Source organism: Balaenoptera physalus (genome assembly GCF_965194825.1).
Source record: "Balaenoptera physalus genome assembly, chromosome: 15".
NCBI classification, from domain to species: domain Eukaryota; kingdom Metazoa; phylum Chordata; class Mammalia; order Artiodactyla; family Balaenopteridae; genus Balaenoptera; species Balaenoptera physalus.
The window spans coordinates 76,495,341-76,509,597 of record NC_138894.1 but is presented as its reverse complement, the minus strand read 5'-3'; the positions used below and the strand labels follow the sequence as shown (position 1 = coordinate 76,509,597).

Here is a 14,257-nt window from a genome sequence, read left to right as displayed (position 1 = left end):
AGAATACCACTGTTAACATTTTGATTTATAGCCTTTGACCCATATCCATATATTTCTATTGAATATGTAATATATATATGTTCCTTGAGTATAATATATACATATTATATATAATATATAGAGAGGGAAAATTTATATTGCTTTCTCTTGTAACAAATATTTTAACTGTATAATGCTCTGTCACTAGCTGTTTTTTTCAACTTTAGATGAAGTGTTATATCTGAAAGTCTCCTGTCCTCTTAAAAATCAAACTATTTTAAGACAGAACAGTAGGCAATTATACTTACGTGTTTCAGGAACTTTAAAGGATCTTACATATTATCATTTTTGTGTATGAAAATATACTTCTGCAACTCTAGAATTATATGAACCTGAAGAGTTATGTAATTCTGTTACTTTTGGAGTATTTTAGTTGAAAGTTGGATTCCTCCAACAAAATGTTGCTTGTCTTTTAGTTAAAATATACTCGTCCTGGGCTACCGACCTTCAGCCAGGAAGTACTACACAAGTGGAAGTCAGATATCAAGAAGTATCATCGCATTCAGTGTCCTAACCAGGTGGTTCTTTCTCATTCATTTATTCACTAAATGTTGATCAAGCATCTGCTGTTGTTTCAGTTATTTATTCCTTTGTGACAAAGCACCTGAACTTTAGAGGCTTAAAATATCAATTACTTTGTTAACGATCCTGTAAATCAACAATTCTATCAAGGCTCAGAGGGCAGTTGTATATGGCACCAGCTGGAATCATTCATGGGTTGCATTCTGCTGGAAGCTCTGATGGGGCCTGAATACCAGGTGGCTTCAAAGCAGCTACTTCAGCTGGGAGATTGATTGTCCATATGGCCTCTCTCTCTTGCATGGTAGTTGGGTTACCAGTGGGGTACATGGTGACTGAATTCTCAGACAGAGTATTCCAAGAACATAAAAGCAACAGCTCAGATCTCTTAGGCCTAGCTTCAGAATTTGTTCAGCCTCATTTCCATAGCATGCTGTTGGTCAAAAAAATCTCAGGACTTATCCAGTTTCAAAGGGAGGATAAATGACTCACTTCTTGATGGGAAGAGTGGCAGAGAATTTCCAGCCATCATTAATCTACTACAGCTATATATGCAGTACTTTGGGCAGGAGTAGATATATAAGAAGTAAAAGACACATTTGCACTAAAGAAAGCTGATTTTTGGAAAAATTTGAGCATACAATTTTTTGTATTTTTGTAAGTATCAGAAAAGTACCAGGGAACAGAGTGTTTTAAGCTTTTTTAAACAACTTATTTACCTCTTTTTCTTTTACCTTTCCTTGGTTTTCTTTTTGTTCTTTGGCTTACATATTTTTCTGTGTGGTTTGTGGTGCAATTTATTGGGCTTCTTCCCCCCTCCCTCCCCCCCGCAAGGGTACAGTGGGTTAGTGTAAATGGCCAGATTGCTAAGAAAAGGATGCTGTTTGGTGTAGTCTTCACATGATTTCTTTTTCTCTTTTTCAGGGCTGTGAGGCTGTCTACAGTAGTGTATCTGGCCTTAAAGCTCACCTGGGCTCTTGTACATTGGTTTGTAATGTTCTGAACTATTTATCTTAACGTGACCTCTAAAATAGTCTGACATGGAAGAGAATTCAGATTCAGTGAACAGCTAGTTGTCCTGTTTGCTATTATCTTCAAAGGCTGGTTTAGTTTCGTTTAGTTTTTTTTGTTTGTCCCAAAGATCCTCGGTCTGTTAATTGGGTGGGATGCCAGGGTATGTCCAAGATGCAGAATGGGCCAAAATAGCCATAAGTCATATCAATGAAAAAATTTGGAGAAAAATATATAGTTCTGAGTCCCTACCAGGGATTTAACTTCTTCCACCTGAGCGTCTACCACACTGGGCCTGCCCTGTCTTATTGGGCCTTCAACTTCCTAGAATCAACCTACATTGTGCTTATCTGGATTGGTGAAGATCCTCAAACCCATCTGAACTATTCTGGCTTCTGGGGATGAGAGATGTGATCCCTGGGTGTTAGGCTAATAGCCATTCACCTCACTGAATCTTTTCCATGTTGACCCCGGTGCCCTACAACCTACCAGTCATGGGGATTGCTGCCACTTTCCATTCCCATTCAGAAGTATCTCCTCACACAAAATAAGCACCACGGAAACCCGCAGCTTCAGGAGTGGAGAGAAGTCTCAGTCAAGGCAACAAGGGAGTTGGAGGCATCCAAACCAGATCTGTCCAGGAATGCTTAGGAGTTTGTCATCTTGATCCTAGTTTCTGAGTCATTCAGCTAGGTCTTATGGAGGGTACTCTTCTAATTCTGGATTCCTAAGGCACTCTTTGCAGCAGTGGATTGATTCTAGTGGGAAGAATTGCACATTGGTGCCTCATTGAACTTAAGGAGTTTGATCATTTGAGGGGAGGAACCAAGAGAACCTGGAAGTGAAATGGAAGACATAAGGGAAGATAGAAAAATGTGACGTGTTACATAATAAAATTAGGGGAACTTCAGGTTGTGTTGGGGAGGATCAGTGGGGTCGGTGTTTGGTATAGAATTGCATTAGGATAGATGTATTATGGTGATAGTACGCCCAAACTTGTTTTCCTAAATATAGTGCTGTTTTGGATTTTCTTCCTTCTTCACTTTGCTGAAGGTAGTATCTCCTCTTTTCATCTCTGACAGTCGCTACCCATTGCCCAGGTATGTGTTCCTGAATTTACCATTCTCTTTCTTTCTTTCTTGAAAATAGGGAACCTTTGTGGCTGGAAAATACAAGTGTCTTCTATGTCAAAAAGAATTTGTGTCAGAGAGTGGTGTCAAGTATCACATCAACTCTGTCCACGCTGAGGTGAGGTTTCTCCTTTCCCACGGTGTTTTTATAATCTTGTGGACCCCATGAATATGCCACAAGGGATGTGAATTTTGTGCCTGTTCTTATAGGCTAAGACTGTCAGAGAGACTAAAGGGTCTACATTAGAGTTTACAAACTTCCTAAAATTAGACGTGTACTAGTATTTTTCTGTGAAAGCATTTAAAATCACTGTGGGTGTGAGCATCCCTGACTCTTCTAATTATCTTAAGTCCAATTAAATCAGACATTTGGGAACCAGGCTGCATTTACACCTTTGGAATTCTTGTTTCGCAGCAATGTCTATGCTCCTGTTTTCTGGTATTCCAACATCTTTGAGCAACCTGTTTTGAATATTGTTGAAATACCACATAGAAACAATGTAAAAGATGTTATTGAGACAGTTGAGGCAATTTGAATACTAGCTGTACTACTAAGTAATAGTAATGTGTCAATGTTAATATTCCAAAATGTGATAATTGTATTGTAGTTATGCAGGGGAATGCGCTTGTTCTTAGGCAGATACATGATGATGTTTTTAGGGATGAAGTGTCATGTCTGTAGCTAAATTGTGAATGGTTCAGAGGAAGGGAGGGAGGGAGGGAAGAAGGAAGAGAAGGAGGGGAAGAGAGATTGACAATGGTCAATCTAGGTGTTCATTGAACTATTGTAACTTTTCTGGAAAGTTTGTAAATTTTCAAAATTAAAAAATTCTGTTAAAAATGCTTTAAGTTCAGAAGGTCAAGAGTTTTCTCTTGGGGAAAGTTTTTAGGAGTCTAGGTGAACAGAGAAATTGTCTACTATATAATTAAATACCCTTATTGCAAAAGCTCAAGGAGTAGAGTGTACATTCTCTTGGAATATTTTACTGCAGATACTGTTGTTGCCTGGTGAGGAAATATAGCAAGCGCCTGCGGCTGTCCTCTGCCTTCAGATGCAATAGTTCTTAGCAGTGTGGGCTTTAGTTAGTGTCATCCATTGTGGTTTCTGTTGCTTTACTGGTTGAAGCTTTGGGAATCCCTTTCCATATCTGAGATTTCTTCAGGAAGGCAGTCTTTTTTTTTTTTTTTTTTTTTTTTAATAATATTACCTTTTTATGCTTTGGGAAGTATTTGAAAGATAATTATCTCCTGACAAAATCTGGCCTTTGTATAGTTCACTTGTTTCTCCAGTTTCTGTTTCAAAAGTTGGAACCAACAAATTTCACTTAGTTTGGGACTTGCTCCCAAGTATTTGTTCAATAATTTATGCCTGTATTTATGAAATCCTTGTGGTGTTAAACATGTTTACCTTGTTCCTCCCTTTCTGCCTCACTTTTTTTTTTTTAATTTTATTTATTTTTTTTGGCTGCATTCAGTCTTCGTTGCTGCACGCAGGCTTTCTCTTGTTGCGGAGAGCTGTGTGCGGGCTTCTCATTGCGGTGGCTTCTCTTGTTGCGGAGCACGGGCTCTAGGCTCCTGGGCTTCAGTAGTTGCAGCATGTGGGCTCAGTAGTTGTGGCACACGGACTCAGTAGTTGTGGCTCGTGGGCTCTAGGGTGCAGGCTCAGTAGTTGTGGCGCACGGGCTTAGTTGCTCCGCGGCATGTGGGATCTTCCCGGACCAAGGCTCGAACCTATGTCCCCTGCCTTGGCAGGCGGATTCTTAACCACTGCGCCACCAGGGAAGTCCCTAACCCTTAATTTTTTAAACTGAGACTCAGAGAGGTTAAGTAATTTTCTGATGGTCACATGGCTAGAAACAGAGCTAGGATTTGCACCCGGGTGGTCTGGCTGCAAAATTCATGCTCTTAACCACTACACTGTCATGAAATAAAAATCTCCTGTGGCTCAGTGCTTTACATCTCATGAGAAGATTTTTAAAAGGAGAGGCGTGGGTGGGATCATGCTAAGTAATCAGACTTCCTAGGTCACTTATTGTTGTACCCGAAATCACGTCTTACACAAGAAATGCTTGTAATGACTGCTCTGTACTGAATTTCTCCAGTTTAAAAGACACAGTTCTAAGCTCTGGTTCCATATCTGTTTCCTCTTTACTGTGTTCTGTCCTAATCATGCCTTTTAAAAAAAATCTTCCCATACCACTTCCTAGTGCACTATATTTTCTGTTTTGCCTCTGTAGGATTGGTTTGTTGTAAACCCAACAACGACAGATGTTTCTGTTTTGCCTCTGTAGGACTGGTTTGTTGTAAACCCAACAACGACCAAAAGCTTTGAGAAGCTGATGAAGATAAAACAGCGACAGCAAGAAGAAGAAAAGCGGAGGCAGCAGCACAGGAGCCGAAGGTCTCTAAGAAGGCGGCAGCAGCCTGGCATTGAGCTTCCTGAGACAGAGCTGAGTCTTAGAGTAGGGAAGGATCAGAGGAGGAGTCATGAGGAACTGCTTGTGGCAACGTCCTGTAAAGAACCAGAGCAGGAGCCAGTGCCAACACAGTTCCAGAAAGTCAAGCCCCCAAAGACGAATCATAAACGAGGAAAGAAATAGGCAGTCAGTGTGAAAGCACTCCTGGGAGAGTGGATGGGATGCTGTGGTCACAGGGACCTGTGTGGAGAGGCCTGAGTCATGGGGGCCAAGTGAAGAGAAATTTACTCTTTCAGCTGTTTGTGTAAGGCTGTGGCACTCTCAGCTCCTTCTTCCTGTGTAAATTTCAGTGTTTTCCCTATTGATTCACGTGGACCCTCCACCACCCCCACCCCCATCTCCTTTTTGGTAGATTTTCCTGCTATTCTCATTGGAGTCCTCCTGTTTTTCTCTTATCTTGCCCAAAGAGCTCCTCCTTAAGGCCCACTATAGGCCCTTCTTGCCCCGTACGAGACTAAGAAACCTGTTTGATTATCCTTTCCGTACTGGGGTGTAGAATGTTCTTGGAAGCTCCATTGATTTCGTAGTCGCTCCGTCATCTTATAAAACAATTCCAAACTAACTTTTTAAAACCATACTGATTTATCATTTTGTATTTGTGATATAACAAGCCTAGAACCTAGAACTGTTGTCACTCCTTTAATAAGGTTCCCCTGTCTGCTTGGGTGACAGAATTTATGGAGGCTGTTTGTTGTCTCAATATGGTTTTAGGATTGAAAGTGAGAAAATAGATTTAGAATAAAAAAAGCTAGACCCTCCGGACACAGGTTTTCCTAGGAAATGCTTTGTTTGTCCCAGGTGGCAGTAAGTACCTAGAGCCACACACATGAAATGCAGCCTTAGGAGGAATGTGTCCCACACATAAAATGACTGGAAAGAAGAAAGTAGCAGCAAAAATAAATACCGCCTCAACTTCCCTGGGTGTGAGGCCTCATCTGTTGCTATGACCAGTGCCCTCCTGCAGCTTGTCTTGCTCCTGAAGTTTTGAGCATTGAGAGAGGAAGAAACCCTTTTGCTCCTGATGTTTGACACAGAACCCTAATATTGCTGGTACTCCCGTGAAGATTGGTAGGCAAGGTGCACATTCCTTCTCCCCTGGACTTGACCTGACTTGTTAGTCTGCACTCTGTTAAGTCCTCGTATCTCCCTTTAGCCAAAGTCTGTCTCTTTGAATTCTCTGAAAATATTGTCCTCTACCTTCTTTTTTAGATGTTGTGTTCTGTCCTTTTTATAACCTGAGACTTTGACACCAGGTGTAGATATTTATCTGGAGTTGGAAAGAAAAGTTCTTTTTCTGAACCTCATGCCTACCTGATAGTATCTGTTAGGCTGTTTCTCTTTGAGGCTGGCTTTCCTTGGAGCATTGGTTAGATCAGCTCTGTTGTCGTATTCCTGGATTCTCTTCCCCTTTTCCATAAATATTGGTCTTCTATATTCTTGCCAATTTTTGTGGCTTATGCCACATAAAAAGCCAGGGACCCTTAACCCTAATATGGACCAATACTGCCTTTTCAAATTCTGAAAGGCTGTTACCACTTTTAACTCTGTTCTCTGTGCTCCTCCATATAGCCTTAAAATGTGGGCTTTTGTGAAGACCACTTTCAAACATGGGAGCATTGAAACCTGATTGGGATACTGCCAGAACGGGTAGTTTTGCAACAAGGGAAGGACATGGTCTGTCCACTCAACATTGTCATTGGCAGTTGCTCCCTTAAAGCCCTTTCCGTACATGAGGATTGTCAGGGAGGAAAATGGAGAAGCTCTGTTAATTTCTGGTGAGTAAGACTTGGGGAATGTTTGGCAATGGCAAGAAAAATAAATGACTCTGTGTTAGAATGATGTTTTCCATTGTTCATTGACTCCAACGTGCTACCTGTCTCCTTGCTGACACAGTGTGTCTGGGGAAGATAACGACTAGAGATGGGAATGAGTTTGGAAGAAGTAACACATACAGTTGTGTCCATAGTTCTTTGGGCCCTGAAATATGCTGGTTCAAATGAATCCACTCATACCTTGCTTTATTGCTCTTCCCTTTACAGATACCGATTTTAATTAAAGTATGTACATTGTTGTTTTAGACATAATGGTATTGCACACTTTAAATAGACTACAATATAATATAAACATACCTTTTATATGCACTGGGAAACTGAAAAATTCATGTGACTTGCTTTATTGTGAAATTTACTTTATTGTGGTGGTCTATACCCAAACCCCCAATAACAGATGTGTGCCTGTAATTGGTGTGAGATTAAACTTGTCCAGTCTCATCCAGGGCCCTCGCAGGTGATCCTTTTTCCTATCTGAGCCAGGGATCAGCAGGACTCACTAGAGATTATACTAAATATATTAATTGAATTTTTAAGTTTTTTAACCAAATTCATTAGAATAATATTTATTGACGTTGAATGGTATCAGGTCTAGCTAGATTTTGGAGCAATGTGAACTCCCTGCACTTTGGAATGGACATTGGTACAATCAATTTAAAAACTAATTGGCAGGATCTCTTAAAATTGAAGATATGCCCTGAGACTCAGTAATTTCACTTCTACGGCTATACAAACTACTCCTGGTCAGGTGTTCTACTAGACATCTACAAGAATGATGTTGCAGTCTAATTTCCAATATGTACTGGAAACATCCTGTACCAGAGACTACTGGCTGTCCAGCAAAATTGGCTTTACCTTGCAGAGTTATAGGATTATAGGAGAAATGGCTAGACTACATTTCCAGCCCTCCAGCCAATTCCCCTGTAGTGATGGGGTAGCCAACTAACTTCTCTGTGGTGGAATGTGAGTGCAAGTGATGTGTGTCAATTCCATGCCAGGACTTTTAAGAGAGCGAGTGTACCTCCATGCTTTCTTTCCCCTTCTTCTGGCTAGATGCAGTTGATAAGGCAGCTCTAGGGCATGGTAGACCATAACATGGAAGATATTGATTCCCTGAATGACCCCAAGAAAGACTATTTGCCGATCAGGATGATCTATCTATCTGAGACTATTGTATGAGCAAGAAATAAATGTCTTTTCTTTGAGTCATGATATAATCTTGGGTCTCTTCATGAGCCTAGTCTCCTACATAACCTACTTGTCCATTATCAGGAGAAAATGGGTAAGTTGTGGTAGTCATCCTAAAGAACACTATACAGCTGTCAAAAGAACCAGGTCTTCTTTAAAAAAAATTAGCATTTGTTTAATAGCAGGTTTTAAAGCACTTTTTTCCTCACATCTCTTTAAAACAACTGATTCATTCAACCAAGAGACACAGAAAACCTTTACGTGACTCAGTGGGTAAGTCATTGGGGGAGAGGATCTGGTTCTCTGCATGCCACTCGAGGTAGTGGATTTCTTCCTGAGGCAACGGGGACAGCTAGGGGAGTGTCAGGTGGGGGGTGATACCACCAGATGTGAACTGAGATGCTGGATGGGGCTGCCCCTCTGCAGCACCATGCGGGACGGGCTGGATTTTCCATTTCAGTCAGGTAACCTTACCCCTTTAACACTATCCCAAGAACCAGGTCTTCTTGTATCATCATGAATACAGCTCCAAAATAAACTCTGGGAAAAGCAAGTTATAGAATACATAAAGAGTCCCATCTGTGGAAGGTTTAAAAACATGGAAAAACAATGCTCTATTGTTTATGGATATATAGAAATAAAAGTATATAGGCTATATAAATATAGTACCTATAAATATATTTTAATAAAATATAGAAAAGATAGCAGGAAAACATGCACAGGCATGATAAACATCAACTTTAGATAGTGCTTCAGGGATCCGGAGGGACAAGTGAATGGTAAGTTCTTATTTTTTCAAATCGATAGTGAGTTTGTTATACTTTTCTATATTTTTTGCTATGTCTGAAGTGCTTCATTTTAAAAATCAGTTCAGGCATGTCCCTGGTGGTCCAGTGGTTAAGACTCCGTGCTTCCACTGCAGGGGGCATGGGTTCAATCCATGGTCTGGGAAGAAAGATCCTGCAAGCCGCATGTTGTGGCCAAAAAGAAAAAGTTCACACAAACAAGAAAGAAAAAATACTCTGCCCACCTCCTTCTTCAAAAAGAACAGTTTAGGAATTTTACTTCTGCTTCCTCTTCCCCTCACACTAAGAATCAGCTCTCCCCCATGTCTTCTGTTCACCTCCATGTTTGCCATTCCATTCCGAACAGTCATCACCTCTTGCCTTTTCAAGAGCTTCCTAACTGGATTCCTTCTGCTTTTCACTGGCTTGGTACACTCCGCATACTGCTGTAGTGAGTTTTTATACTGTAAATCAACCTCGTTCACTTGCTTAAAGCCTAGTGATTTCCCAGTGCCCTTAGAATAAAAGTCATCCCCTTTACCTTGTCCTACAAGGCCTGCCTGCTCTATTAACCTTTTTAGCCTCATCTGCCTCTGCTCTGTCCGTGTTCGCTGCCATTCCCCAACTACACTTAGCCACACTGACTCTTCTGTTCCTTAATCCTACTAAACTCCTTCCCATCTTAGGGCCTTTGCATTCACTGTTCCCTCTGTCTGGAATGTCTTCCCCAATTTTTGTACATCAGGCTTCATGTCATCGTTCAAGTCTTAACCTAAATTTCACCTCAGAGGTCTTTTCCATCTAAATGCACTTTCTGTAACATCACCCTCTTTCCTTTCTAGCATAGGAAAGCAGGCAAAAAGTAGACTGAGATCCTAGTTGGCCAACCTACTGCTGGCTTGCCGACAGGAATTTCTAAGGGCCTTTATCAACAGGAGTCCCCAACCCCTGGGCTGCAGACCGGTCCATGGCCTGTTAGGAACCCAGCCGCACAGCAGGAGGTGAGCAGCGGGCGAGCGAGTGAAGCTTCATCTGCCGCTCCCCATTACTCCCCATAGCTCGCAGTACCGCCTGAACCATCCCCAACCCCAGTCCGTGGAAAAATTGTCTTCCACGAAACCGGTCCCTCGTGCCAAAAAGGTTGGTGACCGCTGCTTTATCAGATGACTCACCCTTTAAAGTCTTCAAGCCCTCAGAGGCCTCACAAAGGGACAGCCAGAAGCAGTACACCAGATCAGATCCATTATCTGGCATGAGGAATTCAAAATAAACTGAGACGGTGGAAGTTATTCACTCCTGAATTAATTCATCGGGACAGCACTGGCAGGAGGGGGAATTAACAGCAGAATAATAAGATTACCCATCCCTCTTGCTTTCCAGCTCCTTATCCTTAGTTTTATATCTTCCTATGGTTTTTGCATCGACAGAGAATAACGGTTTCAAATGCGTCTTGGATACCATGTTTTTAAACAGGCTCTCTGTATTTTCAGCTCCACTGAATAGAACTATTCAGGTTAAGGCAACTGTGTGCTACCTAACATTCTACTTTGTGCACTAAAACTGCATTTTTATTGTGTGCACACTAGTATGAAGAAGACATGCAGAGTTGGTAAGACATGAGAAGAGGTAAGTAGAAGGTACATTACATTGGAACAATAATGAAATCAGTGGGTATATTATAATCTGAGTTTATTTTCAATAACAACAAAATTTTAAGAACCGAGACATTACACATTTAACAGAAAAGTTTTTTTTTTTTTTGTAAGCATCACCATTTTTAATCTTTTTTTTTTAATAAAACAATTTGAGGCTGTATAAAAACTTTAGTAAAAAATTAGCTTTGAGAGCCCCCAAATTTTTACTATGAACTATTGCTGGCACTCCTCCCCAGCCACCAGACCTTTCCCAGCTGTTCAAGCCCAAGGCCTGGGACTGGAGCGCCAGAGAAAAGGGGTGGGGTGGGTCAGGGTTGGGCTGTGGACTGTTGGGACAAAGCTAGAAGTTAAGGCACATTGAGGCAGAATCCTTTTCTGAATCTAATTGTACAAGAATTCATTTTACATATGAATAAAACTGAAATCTGGGAAAACCATTATGGACTTTTTCATCACTGACAATTGAAAACATTAAGTTGATTCTGTTTTTCCATAAAGGAGCAACATTAAAATATGAGGCTGTATTTCTGTACCAGGATTCAGCATTCAAAGAAATCCCCGACCTAACCATCAGTATGTCCTAAGTGCCAAAAATATAACTACCCTAAAAGTCTATATTAATTTAAAATACTATTCCTAGTTCTACTGAAGGGGCATAAATAGGGTACACATGAATAACAAAACGCATTTCAAGGACAAAACGCATTTCAAGTGCTTATGCAGTAAAAACGTAGTAAGTGACCTAAAGCTAAAGTGTTCACTCTATCGAAACTTCAGTCATCTTTGTCATCTTAGAAATTGAGGATGTTGCCAGGGAAAGAGATGGCAAAAGACTCTTTAGAAAGTTCTCCAAATATATGAAAACTTTCTGTTGATACATTTTCCTAAAACAGGCAGAAGCATTCAGTCACCTCATTCAGGCTAGAGGTATTTCTCCACAGAAAACTGACCAGGTATACATACCCTCTAGCTTCTCTTCCCTTCACACAGTTCACACAAAGCAAAAATGGTATGGGCTGAGCATCAGAAGGTTACTCTGCCTAAGGCTTATTACACTTGCTGTTAAGAGTTTTTCAATCATGAGAAAACTGTAGAAACAGCTACCTGATCACCAGCACAAACTTTACAAAGAGCTTAAAAACACTGTGTGCTAAGGTGGCCAAAGAAGTGAGGATACATGGACATTGGTTGTTTACAGAGCAGAAAGCAGAATATAACAATCTGAAATGCTATTCTTCAGGGGGCTTTTTCTATAAAGAAACCTAACTTAGCTAGGTGAAACACACCACACAACTATTTTCCTGTCACTTCCTCAAGGTGGTTTTCTTGAGGTAGTTTCACATCTGGGTTTTTGGCAAATGGTACTGGGTTATCTGGGGGTGTGAGGAACAGCCCATTTATTACCAAGAGCTAATTAAAGAAAAACCTAACTTTAAGGGAAGCTAGTCCCACAAATAATCTAGCAGTACTGCTGGAGAAAAGCACCTAATCCTTCACACTAACACATCATGATGGATATTTAACCACAGCACCCTGAGATCCCAAAGCCTTCCCAACCTGGTTTCTGTTACGTAGCACCTAAGAACCCTTGCTCCATTCCTGACTTCGTGTTATTTTAGGAATTACTTTGGATGCGTCCTTGATTTGGTGCCTAGGGCAGGGTTCAGTGTGGTCTTTGGAGCACCTTGTCCTTTTGGGCACGGATTACGCCTTTCTTGCAGCCGTTGCCTCCCCCGGCTTAAGCACTGTAGGTACCACTGCTCCTGCTGCAGCTGCTGCTGCTTCTTTTTTAAACGGCTGTGAGTAACCTCCAACTTCTGGCATTTCTGAATTAGCTGTGGTAGTTCCTTCTGTAACTGCTGGTGCTGTCTGTCGATGCTATTGTGGAACTCGGAAGTGTACTGCTTTGCTGCCCTCTCCAAGGCCTCGTTCTTGCTGTTCAGCTCCTTTGTTGGTCTCTTTCCCAACTGCCTTGCATCTAGCTCACTCAGTTGTGCCTCCAGTAATGCTTTATCCTGGAAGAACTTGACCAGCATGGCCTGTTTCTTTGCAGCTGTCTCAGCGTGGGTTTTCTTTATCTCCTGCTGTAGTGTCTGAATTTCTCTCTCCTGTTTCTCCTTTACTATCGAAACGTCCCTCATTGCCTCCAACTGCTTATTCAAATTGGATAGGATCTTTTCTTTCTGCAAGAGCTCTGTTTTAAGCGCTGAATTTTTTCCCGCATATTTGGACGTTAATTCTTGTCTCCTTTGTTCGATCTGCCCACTTTGTTGTAAATAGTAGTTCCACAGCTTCTCGGTTCGCTGTCTAGACTCCTCTGTTTGCTTGGTCAGGTATTCCCGAAAGAACTGGTTTTCCTCCTCGACACGTACGTTTTCCGCCAGCAGCTGCCTGGATTCCTCCACTAACGGTTCTAGTCGGATTTGAGTTTCTTTGATTTGCTTGTCTAGCTTCATCATTTCCACTACTGCCTTTTCTTTAAACCTCTTCTCTGCCTTTGTTAGCTTCTCTGGCTTGAGAAAATTATTTATGAAACTAAGATCCGGTTGAAGGGAATTACTGGAGTCCTCAGCCAACCTGAAGGAAGAACAAGAGAGACATCCCCCCATGTTTTTCACGAAAAATTAGGAAATAATTTTAAAAATGCACACGTAACTTTAATTCATATCCCAACTATTTGGGAGCACCTACGATGTTCCTCACACAAGGCACGGGGGACAGAGCTAGGGGTAAAGACGAGGGAGTGTTGTTTACAACTGACAATATGCCGTCTCTGCAACCCTGCGAGGTAGTATCTCGAGGGTAAAGAGGAGAAAACAGGTTCAGAGAACTGAAGTGACTTGGCCACGATGTACACCGCCAGCGGGTGGCAGAGCCTGGGCGTAAAACCCAGATCTCACGGCTTACTGAACACTACAGCTGCTGCAAAGGGCCACCGCAGCCAACTGGGGGGTCGGGAGTAGGAGTGTATACATGGCTCGGCTCTTTCACCACCTTTCCGGGTACCGAGGGCGCCTGGGTGGAGAGAAGCGCCCCCTCAGTACCTACTTGACAAACTCGGCAACCAAACGTTCCTTCCCAAAGTCACGGTGCACCTTTGCGGAGACCGCCAGGGAGAGAGCCCTACGGTCGCGGGCTGGCGACACGCGGAAACGGCGTCCCAGTGCGGAGGGTTTTTCCAGTTTCTCCGGGCTGGTCTCTGCGGCTCTTGGCGCGGCCCAGCAACTCCGGGGCTCGCATCCCGCCCGGGTCCCGGCACGTCCAGCCCTGAGCCGCTTAACCTCCTCGGCCGCCGGACGAGCCCTAGCGGCCGGTTGTCCGGCGGCTCGGTTCCCCGCTCTCGGGGGGCCGACAGGAAAAGGCACTCTCTTCACTTTCGCAGTGTGGGAGCCCGGGGGTCCCTTGTCGTCCCGCCCGCCCGGGGTCCAGAGGTTTGCCCTTCCCAGGCCCTGCCCGACGACGATGAGCGGCTCTTTAGGTGGCCTACTCCAATTGTCCTCCCAGTGCCTCCACTTCCCCGCCTCTGTCCCTAGTTGGGCCCCCATCCGGGTCAGGAACGGACAGAGCTAAGGCGCACGCCTAGCCCGTTGGCCCTGCCCTCTCTGGCCGGTTTGGTTCGGTTCG

The 14,257-nt window shown here is 42.7% G+C and overlaps 2 protein-coding genes across 6 annotated transcripts in view; one reads left to right on the top strand and one right to left on the bottom strand.

The window, feature by feature from the left end:
* Positions 1 to 7,012, top strand: part of ZNF512 (zinc finger protein 512) — a 31,777-nt gene extending 24,765 nt beyond the window's left edge. For all 5 annotated transcript variants that reach the window (XM_082427940.1, XM_082427938.1, XM_082427939.1 and 2 more), the window contains 4 exons: positions 456 to 557; positions 1,483 to 1,545; positions 2,719 to 2,817; positions 4,991 to 7,012. In XM_082427940.1, coding sequence (XP_082284066.1) covers positions 456 to 557; positions 1,483 to 1,545; positions 2,719 to 2,817; positions 4,991 to 5,299 — 573 coding nt within the window. In that variant the 3' untranslated portion in view covers positions 5,300 to 7,012. The remainder of the gene's footprint in view (positions 1 to 455; positions 558 to 1,482; positions 1,546 to 2,718; positions 2,818 to 4,990) is intronic.
* A 3,963-nt stretch (positions 7,013 to 10,975) lies between these two features.
* CCDC121 (coiled-coil domain containing 121) lies at positions 10,976 to 14,184 on the bottom strand. The gene is made up of 2 exons (XM_082427958.1): positions 13,682 to 14,184; positions 10,976 to 13,210 (listed from the first exon to the last, which is right to left on the bottom strand). Exons 1-2 carry the CDS (start codon positions 14,176 to 14,178, stop codon positions 12,256 to 12,258), a joined length of 1,452 nt encoding a protein of 483 aa, XP_082284084.1. The 5' UTR covers positions 14,179 to 14,184; the 3' UTR covers positions 10,976 to 12,255.
* Positions 14,185 to 14,257: the final 73 nt, after the last annotated feature.

Coding starts and splice junctions, on each gene's coding strand:
- CCDC121 (XM_082427958.1), bottom strand. CDS start 14,178: ATGGGGGCCCAACTAGGGACAGAGGCGGGGAAGTGGAGGCACTGGGAG. Junction 13,211..13,681: donor TTGGTTGCCGAGTTTGTCAA/GTAGGTACTGAG, acceptor TTCTTCCTTCAG/GTTGGCTGAGGACTCCAGTA.